Source organism: Cydia splendana, chromosome 14, assembly GCF_910591565.1.
Source record: "Cydia splendana chromosome 14, ilCydSple1.2, whole genome shotgun sequence".
Taxonomy (NCBI): domain Eukaryota; kingdom Metazoa; phylum Arthropoda; class Insecta; order Lepidoptera; family Tortricidae; genus Cydia; species Cydia splendana.
Window position 1 is genome coordinate 6,938,254 of NC_085973.1, and position 14,558 is coordinate 6,952,811.

General features: G+C 43.1%; 1 protein-coding gene across 1 annotated transcript in view; it reads right to left on the reverse strand.

Annotated features, from left to right (window-relative positions):
- Positions 1-14,558, reverse strand: part of LOC134796988 (transcriptional regulator ATRX homolog) — a gene marked incomplete at its 3' end in the record, with an annotated part of 35,355 nt that overhangs the window by 4,729 nt on the left and 16,068 nt on the right. The window contains exons 8-24 of the mRNA XM_063769181.1: positions 14,285-14,377; positions 13,793-13,933; positions 12,957-13,073; positions 12,494-12,660; positions 11,402-11,565; positions 10,478-10,615; positions 9,627-9,802; positions 8,910-9,031; positions 7,592-7,715; positions 6,971-7,039; positions 6,099-6,243; positions 4,692-4,866; positions 3,630-3,742; positions 3,197-3,305; positions 2,542-2,713; positions 1,713-1,925; positions 1,102-1,261 (exon numbers count right to left, since the gene is read on the reverse strand). Coding sequence (XP_063625251.1) covers positions 1,102-1,261; positions 1,713-1,925; positions 2,542-2,713; positions 3,197-3,305; positions 3,630-3,742; positions 4,692-4,866; positions 6,099-6,243; positions 6,971-7,039; positions 7,592-7,715; positions 8,910-9,031; positions 9,627-9,802; positions 10,478-10,615; positions 11,402-11,565; positions 12,494-12,660; positions 12,957-13,073; positions 13,793-13,933; positions 14,285-14,377 — 2,398 coding nt within the window. The remainder of the gene's footprint in view (positions 1-1,101; positions 1,262-1,712; positions 1,926-2,541; positions 2,714-3,196; positions 3,306-3,629; positions 3,743-4,691; positions 4,867-6,098; positions 6,244-6,970; positions 7,040-7,591; positions 7,716-8,909; positions 9,032-9,626; positions 9,803-10,477; positions 10,616-11,401; positions 11,566-12,493; positions 12,661-12,956; positions 13,074-13,792; positions 13,934-14,284; positions 14,378-14,558) is intronic.

The window sequence follows — 14,558 nt, forward strand, 5'->3', positions numbered from 1 at the left end:
TATTAAGGAAAAGAAGGCCAAGCAACGGCCGTATTTTACGCCTAACGTATTCCGCCTCACTGAGTCACACATTTTCTCATGCACAGCCCGTGTAATAATCATCTTTCGAATTCGCAGTTACAAATATCGTCCATTTTGGTATATACATAAGTAGAAAAACAGCAATGATCGAGGATAGAATTTAGTCTTGCGGAACACCAAACTATACGCTTCTAAGGATGGAGGTGAAGGTTGGATTCTAAACTGCCGCCTACAACATCTATTATGCGATTTATGCTTTCGGAAAGACAGCTGGGAGTATGTTTGCACAAACCCCTGGACAGTCCGTAAGATAGTAACTTTGACAACATTCTTGCTCCTCCTCGCTGAGAACTGTGCAAGAGAGACAGAGGTAGACAACATACCCATCCCGTTGTGCATGGACCAGGTGTTGGGGAAGGGCGAGGGAGGTGGAGCTTTTTTCTCGTTCTCGAACTCCTCCCACGCCTTCTCGCTCTGCTCGCTGAAAACTGTGCAAGAGAAACAGAGATAGACAACATACCCATCCCGTTGTGCATGGGCCAGGTGTTGGGGAAGGGCGAGGGAGGCGGAGCTTTCTTCTCGTTCTCGAACTCCTCCCACGCCTTCTTGCGCTCCTCCTCGCTGAGAACTGTGCAAGAGAGACGGAGATAGACAACATACCCATCCCGTTGTGCATGGACCAGGTGTTGGGGAGGGGCGAGGGAGGTGGAGCCTTCTTCTCGTTCTCGAACTCCTCCCACGCCTTCTTGCGCTCCTCCTCGCTGAGAACTGTGCAAGAGAGACGGAGATAGACAACATACCCATCCCGTTGTGCATGGACCAAGTGTTGGGGAAGGGCGAGGGAGGTGGAGCCTTCTTCTCGTTCTCGAACTCCTCCCACGCCTTCTTGCGCTCCTCCTCGCTGAGAACTGTGCAAGAGAGACGGAGATAGACAACATACCCATCCCGTTGTGCATGGACCAGGTGTTAGGGAAGGGCGAGGGAGGTGGAGCCTTCTTCTCGTTCTCGAACTCCTCCCACGCCTTCTTGCGCTCCTCCTCGCTGAGAACTGTGCAAGAGAGACGGAGATAGACAACATACCCATCCCGTTGTGCATGGACCAGGTGTTAGGGAAGGGCGAGGGAGGTGGAGCCTTCTTCTCGTTCTCGAACTCCTCCCACGCCTTCTTGCGCTCCTCCTCGCTGAGGGTCTCCTCCTCTTTGTTCTCTAGCAGCGAGTCGTGCTCGTGGAACCTGAAGACCTGTACAAAAATGTGGTATTTAGATTTATTCAATAATACAACACACTTGGACAAGGGTCGCGTCTCGGACAGGTTCGAACTTGTATAGTTCGACGCGATCGTTGGCTGCCACAGACCACCTCAGCTTTTAGACGGAGTACATAAGTCATTCGAGGTCACCACTCGTATCATATCATATCATATCATGGGCCCACAATTAGGACCACTACTCAAGTATTTTAAAAATATTTATAATTATTAAGCTTTAGGGGTGTTCATGGATTATTATAGTATAAAATAGCGTAGAATACAACTCTATTGTGCTGCTGGATTCATAGCATTTTACAAGTAAAAATGCACATATAAGTGGTGACCTCGTGCTCTTTGTAAACGCTTCATAATGCGGTGTCTGTGTTGGCTGCATACTGCCAATCTATTTGCTGCTAAAACATATTTACAGCCAGTCAGTTACCCGATTCTCGTGATCCTTAAGCATCTCCGCGAACAGCCGATCCTTGGGCAGCTTGGGCACGGGCCGTGGCTCGACGGGGACAGGTTCGAACTTGTACAGCTCGGCGAGATCGTTAGCGGCGTAATGCCGGTCTATTTGTTGTTCATCTATGACGCGCTTGGAGATCGCTTGCTTGGTTACTTGCCGCTCGTAGATTTTCTCTTCCATCGTGCCCTGTGTGAATTAGTTTGTTTTATAATACACTGTAAGAAAGGCAGTAATAAAGGATTATTGAGAATAAGGTTGTTTAGTAGATGAATGAAACTATCTCGGGTGGTATTCCACTCCTCCAATTTCTATGTCCAATGTGCATTGTGTCTCACTCTCTGATTAAGCAAAATGTGAGACACAAATACACATTGGACAGATGGAATACCATCCTCACACTAGTCAATCAGGTGGAAATACTCAGAAAAAAGATACGCGTGCGAGTCAGAATCCTTAGTGCATCACATATTTTTTGTGTAATTTTCGCCTATTTCCCAATTGACAATTTACGCGTATTTACATTATTACATTATTTTTATTTATCTTTAAATTGTCACAGGGGAAATAGAATGCCCCCAATCAGCCCTTAATATTAAAACAATGTAGTAAACATTTGAATGAGTATTTGGTGTGGGTTGCTTCCCGTTTGCAAAAATACGTCCAATTAACCAAGAGATAGTTTTTATATATTAGAAAAAAACGGTTTTAATGTGAGATACTTGACACAACTAGCTTGGTCCTCGCTAGGTCGAGATTTTTTTTAATTATCTGCAATCGATAATAGGTATTCTAGAATGTTTACCATGGCTAAAAAGCGGTAGATGTAGCACGGTTTCTTCTGTCCGAAGCGGTACACTCTGAAGATGCTCTGTACGTCGTGGGAAGGGTTCCACGACACGTCGAAGATCACGACACGGTTGGCGGCGACGAGGTTGATGCCCAGACCTCCGGCGCGGGTCGAGATTAGGAACAGTCTAAAAGGAGTAAAAAAAAGGTTTTAATTAGACTTCATAAAGACTAAATCTAGAAAAGAAAGGGTGTCAAGTTAACAAATAATTTAAACTGGTCAGCTGTGAGCACTCAAACAGTACTGCTATTTTCACGGCGGGAATTGGCCTGTGCACACCGACTGCGTGTGCGTGACGTGCACGTGCGCGTGCGGCGTTGTAGTATACAGATCCTTATGAGAGACGGCACACCGCTTGCGTGACGTGTGCGGCTCCAACATTTTAGCGCACGTGCACGTCACGCACACGCAAGCCGGTGTGCACATGCCTTTAACATGAGTCTAATCAGATTGTATCGTATCTCGCAAGTTCCCGAGCGGTAGAGTTTAAATTTCAGACTTTCTTGAATCTTATAAGCATTCAACACTCGGTTTGAATCATAACTTGTACAAGTAAAAGTGGACTTATGAAACCAAACGAATTACGAATTATGTATCTGATTTCAATTACCTAGCTCTGGGATTATCCTCCCGGTTGAAGTTCTTGCACCAAATTGATCGGTTCTCGCAGGACGTAGATCCGTCCAGACGGAAATAGTCCACGCCCGGCGACCACGAGCCTAAAACAAAGTTGGATTGTGAAATGATTGGGAGGGAATACATTTGAATCAGTCCTTCGGAGTGGACATTCTGAGCGCTGGTTTCTTAAAGTTATTTGTAAAAGATCTTAACAGTGTCTAAACTAAACAGTAGAAATCAAAAATCACAGGGCTCACTAGATTAGAACGTTTTAGTGGCATTTTGCTGTTGAAGTTTACAGATAAAATGATCTTAAACCTTTTTTTAAATCACTTCGTCCATGTGGCGTAAGAAAAAATGGAATTATGTACTTTATTTTACCTTTATCAAGTTTATCACGCAATAAACAGCCAGTTGTGACTCACCAACATGACTCGCGAGTTTCTCATCTATGCGCCCCTCCTGAGTCGCCTCGTCGACTTTACCCAGGAAATGTTCGATCAAATCCAGGGAGTAAAGAGACTGGGAGAAAACAAGCCTGAAAAAAATAGTTCTTTTAGACGCTTAGTAGTAGTAAAGCCTGTAAAGTAAAGGTTCCCCTTTTTTTCTTTTCATCCATCAACTTTTACCCATATGCCGCTAAGGGTCCTCAGACAATCATCGAAAAGTGAGCAGTGATGAGCGAGTTATTTCTTCAAGAGCCAAGTGTCTTCTTTTAGAAAAAGTTTTCGTGGGAAAAGGAACGGGTAGCAATCATTTATTACGCAACTTATTTTTCAGATAGGGTCTGCATGTAGTCACCACACGGGATTGTCATGCCATTTAAGGGTTCATGCTAAATTGGAAATTCTATAGCGTAAGTATTGAACCACCAATTTGCGTGTGGTGCTGATGGTACACCACTATGTGATACTCACAGCTTGTCTCCAATCGCCTCGCACTGCCAGAGTATATCGAACAGCAGCAGCAGTTTGTGTGAGTGCAAGATGTCTTCCAGCTCTTCCTCCGTGACCAGCTTCATCCATCACTCCGTTGTTCACACACACATGTATACTCACAGCTTGTCTCCAATCGCCTCGCACTGCCGGAGTATATCAAATAGAAGTAGCAGTTTGTGTGAGTGCCGGATGTCTTCCAGCTCCTCCTCTGTGACCAGCTTGATCCACCACTCCGTTGTTCACACACACACACATGTATACTCACAGCTTGTCTCCAATCGCCTCGCACTGCTGGAGTATATGGAACAGAAGTAGCAGTTTGTGTGAGTGCCGGATGTCTTCCAGCTCCTCCTCTGTGACCAGCTTGATCCACCACTCCGTTGTTCACACACACACATGTATACTCACAGCTTGTCTCCAATCGCCTTGCACTGCCAGAGTATATCAAACAGCAGCAGCAGTTTGTGTGAGTGCCGTATGTCTTCCAGCTCCTCCTCCGTGACCAGCTTCATCCACCACTCCGTTGTTCACACACACATGTATACTCACAGCTTGTCTCCAATCGCCTCGCACTGCCTCAGGATATCAAACAGCAGCAGCAGTTTGTGTGAGTGCCGGATGTCTTCCAGCTCCTCCTCTGTGACGAGTTTCATCCACCACTCCGTTGGGTTCTCGTATTTTATCTCCTCTATGTCGGAATTGGGCTTCTCTTCTTCTAGTTCCACTGAAAGAGCAAAGGTAATGTTAAAAACTGATTATATATGGAAGACTCCGAGCAACACCGGGAAGGGAGTCGGCATTCACACTATTTCCCCTCTGCGGAAGCACATGGCCAACTGGGCATGCACACAACTAGAGTTAGACCAAGAAAAGTCTGCAGCGACTTTGATAGCCCATGCAGTGCAAGTGTTATTTTAAACGTCAAACATCTATGCAATTATGACGTACGAATAACTAACTCTAGCACGGTGCGTGTTGTGACGGATCTCATCCGTACACAAAAAGAGATCGAGGTGTGTAAGATTTGTCTTTGACGTGTGTCATTTTCTATGTGTCGTCATTACAGATTTGATTTTGTATGTAGTGAGTGAGAAGTGCGACTGTGTGCACGTTTCCCCCCACAAAAAATGGCAGAACGATTAGTACAGTAAGATCGCTTGGGCTCCTCCCTTCCGACGTGTGAGAAGCCGGGGTTGCTCGAAGATGGATGAACGATTTGAGTGTTGGTTTAGGATCGGCTTATATGCTGACTTATATGACTTCTTTGACTTAGAGAGCCAGTAGCGGAAGCGGGAGGGACGTACAACATTGTTTTTAGTATTCGAAGCTGAAGGTTGTATCTATTATAAGTATGAGAGGTTCTTGAATATGATTCTGTCTTCAGCCTTATACACAGCAGTGGAGAAGGACTCTTGAGATCTTTAATAGGGTATTAGACTGTATTTAAAATAAATTATTTTACACCATGCACGAAATAAATCACCAGAAGATTAATAGAGAAACATACACGGCACTTCTTTTTAGATACAATTTCTGTTTAAAAACCCGTATAAAACTAAAGAGTAGTAATTTTATTGAGACGTCGTCACATGCTAATGTTTTATATAAATTCCATGGTAGCAAAATCAATCTGACAGTTCGAAAAAAGGGTATCGTCTTGGGTCGTCCCATTCGTTTTTCGTCAACTTCTTAAATTAGTCCTATTCTGCTTTCGTCGCTCATTCTACATTCGTCACAATCGTCGGTGGCTTTCAATGTAGAATGAGCGACGAAAGCAGAATAGGACTAATTTAAGAACTTGACGAAAAACGAATGGGACGACCCAAGTCGATACCGAAAAAAGAAACTGATTTGACTAGTAGTCAAATACCCTATTAGACTGAACCAACAAAAAACAATCCGCAAATAAAAAATCTGACTAAAATTCATTAGAAGTAAGAAAAATAGCCACGTTACCTGGATTAGCTCTCGTGTTGCGTCGACCTGACGCCTTAGCATCTTTGCCTTTCCCTTTCTTGACTTTAGATTTCTTTTTGCTCTTCTTTCGACTGTCGTCACTCACGTCTGACAAATCGTCTGAAGATTCTTCTGTTGAGGATTCCTGTTAATACAGTTTTCATATTATTATTAAACATATAAAATCTAAGTAGACGCTGATCAATGATTGACATTGAAAAATCAACGGCAAACATTTTTGTGGGAAAGTCACCACTTCTGCTTTAACCGTTTACCAGGCTAAGGGATATATGTATATATAATATATTCCCACAAACGGCACTTCAAACATGTGTTCTATTATCGATCAGTAAGACTGACATTCATTTGTCATTTTTGAACTGTCAGCCTGGTAAAGGGTTAAAAAAGGTTGAGGCGCCATCCATTGGTGGGGGTCGACATAAAAGTAGTTTATAAGTAAATAAGGTAGGCCTGAAACTGCAAATACCCAATCCACATACATATAATTAATTGAATTATCAAACCGCGTCTTCAAAGAAGCTTGTCATCACTACTCCTTATAAAAACAAAGTCCCCCGCCGCGTCTGTCTGTGTGTTTGTATGTTCGCGATAAACTCAAAAACTACTGAACGGATTTTCATGCGATTTTCACTTATCAATAGAGTGATTTTTGAGGAAGGTTTAGGTGTATAATTTGTTAACCCGTGCGAAGCCGGGGCGGGTCACTAGTATATTTATAATTCTAGCGACAGGGAAACGATCTCGTCGATCAATTGTCTATTAATGCAGGTACAGTCAGCAAGCTACATTTATTTTGTACATTAAATATATTTCACTTAATAATTTCTGTAATTCAATGACAAAAAACTCACCTCCGGCGTAGAATCGTCATCGATGAAATCGGCGAGCGAACCTTCCGAATCTTCCTCCTCTTTATCTCTCTGAAAATAAATAAATAAAACTAAATATTTCAACAACTTCCACATAAATGCCTACATTTTATTAATCAGAGCTATTGCACGAAAAAGGCTTTTGAAAAAATGTTGTCATAAATAGAGTTGGAAGATAGGCAGAGATTACGTCGCTAAAACAAAACTGTGGGTTCATAATAAGCCGAATTCCTCGTATCTACGCGCGAGACGCACACGATCATAACTCGAGTACCTACCGAACGGTGAATGACTCAAAACTCGATAAGTGAGGATGTGTGTGTTACAGTTGTTAACCTTTTGAACGCCACAGACGGCAATTGACGTCAACGCAAATCGTGACAACGACGCCAAAGACGGCATTTAACGTCGATCGTTTTTTGATGAAAATCTACTGAAAAACACCCCACTTTTAGGTTGGCATTATTTATTCACAAAACTAAGTTTTACCCCCGTGGCGTCAGTGGCACGGCAAATGGATGCGCCGTTTGGCGTTCAAAAGGTTAAGAAATCCTAGGTTCTGTCTGTCAAACCTCGTGATTATGACGTTGTTTGGGAACGTACCTTCTTCTGTTGCATGATCTCATATCGTTCCGAATTGTACTTGAGGACCAGAGGGTGCGTCCATATCCTTTGCAAAGACTGGAAGTCGGGGAATAAGAACCCTGATGATTTTCCTGGTAGTGGTCTGTGAAAAAAATACGTGTTCAGTTAGGAAAAAAATCTTAATAAGTGTAAATGTTTTTTTAAACATTCATATGAAATAATACTTATATATTTTATTTTAGCACTATAATAGCTCTAGTAATGCGATAGGGACACAGATAGAAGTTCTTTTAATTTAGATGTTTCCTTAAAAACTTTACTTAATCATGTAACCAGAAGTATTACTTAGAAATTTTACTAGCGACAAAGTAAAATAGCCTGTAGCTGTACGTTCGCCCCCACAGCGGAATTGGGAGCCCATGGTGAAAAGTATGCGATTTCAGTTTGGTATACAAAGTCATAATTAAACCATTAAAGTCGACGAGTAGAAAAAAAAAACCGGGCAAGTGCGAGTCGGACTCGCGCCCGAAGGGTTCCGTACCATAATGCAAAAAAAAAAAAAGCAAAAAAAACGGTCACCCATCCAAGTACTGACCACTCCCGACGTTGCTTAACTTTGGTCAAAAATCACGTTTGTTGTATGGGAGCCCCATTTAAATCTTTATTTTATTCTGTTTTTAGTATTTGTTGTTATAGCGGCAACAGAAATACATCATCTGTGAAAATTTCAACTGTCTAGCTATCACGGTTCGTGAGATACAGCCTGGTGACAGACGGACGGACAGCGAAGTCTTAGTAATAGAGTCCCGTTTTACCCTTTGGGTACGGAACCCTAAAAAGAACCGTGATGGGTTTGTCCAGACCGTGGTTATTATAGAATTGGCTACTTTCCTATGGGGCTATTCATAAATTACGTCATTTCAAATTAGGGGGGGGGGGGGGTCTGGACATCGGATGACGGTAGCATGAAGTAGGAGGAAATGGGGTCATTTGAAGCATGATTTTTGGATGATTATAGGGGGGGGGGGTCCAAAATCGTCAAAAATCGATGACGTAATTTATGGACAGCCCCTATAAGTAAAATCAGCTTCTTTTTTAGAGCTGTCAAAACGATTTGCTAATATGGAATTTATATGAAAACGTGTGTAGTGACGTCACAGTCAACTCACCTACTTTTTATACTTCCATCCGATTTATTAAATAGAAATTGTGTTTAAAAATAACTACTATCTATATTTTTCTAATAATGATCTGGTGCTTTATTTCGTGCACGGTGTGAAATAATTTATTTTAAGTAGAGGAAAGTACCCAATTATAGTAAAAGAATATATTTCACCTTCTAGAATAGTTGTCCAGGTAATGCTGGTAGAGTTTTGTCTGGATCTCGGTGAGCGTAATGAAGAGCACATACTCGTGCTTCGGAGGCAGGAAGGGTGCCAGCACCCCGTAGTCTCTCCTCTGAAATTATAAACAAAATTAATTTCATAATCTATAATAGCGAATATTGTCTTCGGCTATTATAGCGGTCGGCAACCTTTTAGCAGCCATGGGCCACATAGTAACTACTAGACGACAGTAAATATTATTCTCGAATCGACTGAAGAAAAAGAAGTTTCGATCACAAATTGAAGAAGTATTAAATTGATCATCTATCGCAGCGGTCGGCAACCTTTTAGCAGCCAAGGGCCACATAGTAGTTAACAAAATTGAAGCGGGCCACACTTTGTTAATATTTGTGACTTTATCAGACTTTGTCGTTTGTCAATATTACATACAAAATAGCCAGGGACGCTCGCGGGCCGCCAGTTACCGACCGCTGATATATAACCTAAAATAAAATGGTTATATGGTCAATTGTGTCTCATTTTACAAGTGAGAAAAATATTTGTACAACTAATACAGAATTGAGCTTAGCAAGAATCACGACCTGCATGTAAAATGGTTCAAAATCGATAATAACAAAGAAAAAACTTTAAATGATCCGATATCGCAACGGTAGGAGTCAAGGGATGTATGGGTCTTGTACTCTATTTCAACGGCATAAGGTCCTTACTTGAACAGCGCCGTCCAACATAGTATGCAGAACGTGGGATCGTCGCTTCATAAGGCAGATGTCCCGTTCAGTTGAATCTGTGTACTGCCCGTTGGTGATGGGGTTCACGAAGCGATTCAGGTACTCGTTGTATTTGCCGAGGAGGTTGGGCTTCACGAATTGTACCATGCAGTAATCTGTAAATATATACGTAGTTATTTTTAATTACGATAAATACGCGGTTTTATTTCATTGCCACCCAGGCACCCAGCCATACAAGTGATACAAGACATCCGCTCCAGGCCACAACAATTTCGCAATATAAAGCAGTAGTACCACGATCCCGACTATCGGGTCGTCCGGCCTGGGAACGAAATCATAAAATACCCGAAAGTCGGGTTTTCGGCACTGATTGTGCTAAACATGACGTTTTGCTATGACTAAGAATTTCATTATGTGATAAGGAATGTGTTCGGAATAAAATTGATGTTATGTCGTATGTACATGTTAAAGAGGTTGCATACTATCAGAGAAATGGAGGACCACCGTTACACCAATGTTTTTAAATAAAATAACCTTTAACAAATAACGCACCAACTTCACATAACAGTATGCCATCATTTAATGGTTTTCATCAGCAAGTCCACTTCAAGAAATGATGCTTTCCGAAAAAATAATTCAATATACTATAAATATACTCAAAAGACTATAATACGTGTGCCTATAAAACTTCCAAGAGATCCCTTAATTTCTCCAGGGAACCATCAGAACCTGACCCAATGACATTGAAAAATTCGGGAAAATACATTTAAGAAAAGATCCCGACTTGACAATTACCTCCTCCTTCGAAATCTTAAAAAGAGAGTACTTACACTCCTTGAGATTATTTTGCAGCGGTGTGCCGGTGAGCACGATGCGTCGTAACGTCCTCACGCGGTTCATGGATTGGGACAGGCTCGTCTTTTCATTCTTTAGAAGATGGCCTTCGTCGCACACCACAAGGTCCGGGCCTAGTCACAAAAAGATTAATGCATTACTGAAAAATATAACAGCGGTATAAAATTACACGTACTTAAACTTTTTTTATTGAATCATACTATCACTTATTAGTAAGTTTTTGCTCCAAGCGTTTCAAGCGGTTTTTGTTACAAGAAGGCTTCAAAGTAGCCCATGTTTCAAAATTTCCTATACAAATGTAGGCATATGATAGGACACGTTGAAGTTTTTATGACAATAATGTCCGCTCCGGGCCACTAAAGCAAAATGTATAGACTTGAATGAATGAGTTTTTGACTTGAGCGGCGGCGTCAGCGACGTTCGCACCGGTTGCATCGCCCCGATGCCCACACCGCCGGTCGGTCGAGTCCAGTCCGCAGCCTTAAGGGGCCCACAGATTACCAGTTCGCCGGACGATATCAGCCTGTCAGTTGTTCGGAGCTGGAAAATTTTGCGTTTAACTGACAGGCTGATATCGTCCAGCGAACTGGCAATCAGTGGGCCCCTTTACGGCTCGGCCACGACATTACGCGACTGGCGACGGCGGCAGTGACAACTATAGGTGGGAATGAAAAATCCGATCGCTGTGTCTCGCTCCAACACGCTCGCGCCGTCGCAAGTCGCTCAATGTCGTGGCACGAGCCGTGGTTCTCGTGCCACGGAACGCATGCTCTGAGAGGCGCTGACGCCGACTGCCATATATTTGTTTTAACAATGTATGGCGTTTGGCATTAGCGTCGAGGTCGAGCTTGCACGCTCGGACCGTGCGTTTTGGTGCGTTAGACGGTCTGCAGGCTTACCAGGATCCACGAGAGCCTCCTGGAAGGTCTTGAGCATCTTCTTCTTGAACTTTTTGTTGTTGTCGGCGGAGAGGTTGCGGAACATCTCGTAGCCGAGCACGCACACGCCGCCACACTCCACCCATTGTTGGAGCTGCCAGGAGCGCTCTGAATTCTGCTTGTGCCTTTAAAAGGAAAATTCCGACATAATAAGCAATTTTAATCACAACAAATTAAGATGGCTCTAAGTAGGTATGTGTATATATGGTTAGAGATGGATCACACGTAAATTACGTAAAAGTTCTATTACTCTAGGCGATCTTCAGCCCGCCTGTTTCCGTCCGCACGTCCCTACATATCATCAATATCATAATCACATATTAAAATCCAGCGGGCCAGTGGAGTAAAGCTGTCTTGTAAAAAACACTTACCTCGACAACTCGAACACGTCCACCTCGGTGTCCGTCTCGGCGTGTTTGAGCCACATGGTGAACTCGTTGGTGAACTCGTTTGCTGTGTTGTACTAACCATGACAACTCGAACACGTCCACCTCGGTGTCCGTCTCGGCGTGTTTGAGCCACATGGTGAACTCGTTGGTGAACTCGTTTGCTGTGTTGTACTAACCATGACAACTCGAACACGTCCACCTCGGTGTCCGTCTCGGCGTGTTTGAGCCACATGGTGAACTCGTTGGTGAACTCGTTTGCTGTGTTGTACTAACTATGACAACTCGAACACGTCCACCTCGGTGTCCGTCTCGGCGTGTTTGAGCCACATGGTGAACTCGTTGGTGAACTCGTTTGCTGTGTTGTACTAACCATGACAACTCGAACACGTCCACCTCGGTGTCCGTCTCGGCGTGTTTGAGCCACATGGTGAACTCGTTGAGCCAGTTCAACACGGTGGACAACGGACAGACAACTAGTACTCGCTTCACGCCCGTCAGTTTGCTGTGTTGTACTAACCATGACAACTCGAACACGTCCACCTCGGTGTCCGTCTCGGCGTGTTTGAGCCACATGGTGAACTCGTTGACCCAGTTCAACAGGGTGGACAACGGACAGACAACTAGTACTCGCTTCACGCCGGTCAGCTTGCTGTGTAGTACTAACCTCGACAACTCGAACACGTCCACCTCGGTGTCCGTCTCGGCGTGTTTGAGCCACATGGTGAACTCGTTGACCCAGTTCAACACGGTCGACAACGGACAGACAACTAGTACTCGTTTCACGCCGGTCAGCTTGCTATGCGCGAGCAGTGTGTGGGTTAGGGAGACCACCTGTGGAAGATATAAGGATGTAAAGAAATAAGATGTGTATTGTTTACTGCATTGAGGTGTGCAATATGTATGTCACTTTATTGCACATAAACAGGTTCACATAAAATGAACAAAACAAAACAAAAATGTTATGTACAAAGGCGAACTTATTCCTAAAATGGATCTTTTCCAGCTAACCAGTCAGTCTTCCAGTTAAGGGTTAAATTTGTATGGTATTCAAGAATAGATTCTTTCTTTTTTATTTGGGAAGCCTCTCTCTGCTTATTTTTCAACCTGAATAACATGCAATAACTGACCTGCAGAGTTTTGCCCAGACCCATGCAGTGGGCGAGGATGCAGCCGGATCCGCGGTCCTTCTTGATGCGTTTCACGCTTTCGAAGCACGCGTTCCACATGAACTTTATACCGTTAGCCTGTAAAAAAAGATAGTCATCAATATATAAATATAGCAAAAGCTGTTGCGAAGTCAAGAAATACACTGATTTAAACTTTCACTCGATTTTTACAGATTAATAACTATAATAATAGGCCTTATCATCTGTGTCTGATGTTTTAAGCATAACAAGGGACTTCATCGCGTAATCACGTTTTAAAATTTACCTCTGACATTTCAAGGACGGCGTTGTCCCAGTGGTCTCGGAGATGAGTGGCTAAAGTTGACATCAACATCTTCTAGCCAACGCCGGACACCCAACGCGGGGACAACGCAGTCCACGAAACGTCGGAGGTGAATTTTAAAACTTAATTACACGATTAAGTCCCGTATTATAATTAAAGTCAAGAAATGTGAAGTTTAACCTTTCGAAATCCATACTGTCTGTCTGTTACCTTGCTTAAGCCGCTGAACCGATTTAGTTGAAATTTGGTATAGAGATAGTTTGAGTCCCGGGGAGGACATAGGATAGTTTTTATGTCGGAAATCATCCCTGAAGAGAGTGCAAAGGGGGGTGGAATTGAAGTAGTTAATGAATTGCCTAATAATTGAAGTAAGCAATGCGCGAATTGAATGATTGCTAATTGCTATTAGCATTATCCAAGCGCTATACCTATTTTAGCTGCTGTCACTAATTCCACGCAGACGAAGTCGCGGGCAAAAGCTAGTTAGCATATGTTTTGTAATATTAATACGTACCTGATGCGGCTTGAGTTTCTTGACGAGCCCGCGGTCCACCTCTATGATGGGCTCCTTGGTCTCAGGGTCGAAGTCCAACACCACCTTGTCTAGCACAACCTCGTCAGGCTTGCCGGACTCGTCGAATTCCAAGTTGTTGTACTAGAATAAGAGATTTAAGTTTACACTGAATAAACAAAATAAAATATAGGATAGGTATAGGTGGGTATAGGGGTATAGGTGGGTAGGTAGGCTAGGTGGGGGTGAGTAAAAAATATTCATAGGCAAGCCGAAGCTGAATTAGTTTAACTTTTCTTCGTGACAGTACAATTTGACTGTATGAAAATGAGGCAAGGCAGTGGAAATCTTGTTCCATGGACGGACGCCACTGCTGGGTATGCACCATATTTAAAATAAATTTATTGTTATTGGGATTGGACTCCCATGGTTAGGTAGATCAGGACAAGTGCGCCAATAGCGGCGCAATAGATAAAACAATGTAGGTACGCTTACCAGTTTCTGGCGTTCGGCTATACGAGCAATCCTCTCCTTCTCCTGTCGCGCTGCCTTCTTTGTAGCCTCTTCTAACTGGTCCTTGCTCATCACCTGTTTCACAAATAAGGAATACAACACATTTAATATAAATATTATTTTAAGAAAACAAGGTAATTATCAATATTATCATCCTATCTTGTTATATGCTCGATTGCTGTCTACGCAGTCGTAGAGTCAAACTGGTACTTTTTTTAAACTCTTATCTTGAAGCGGATCACACTTGCAGAGGTAC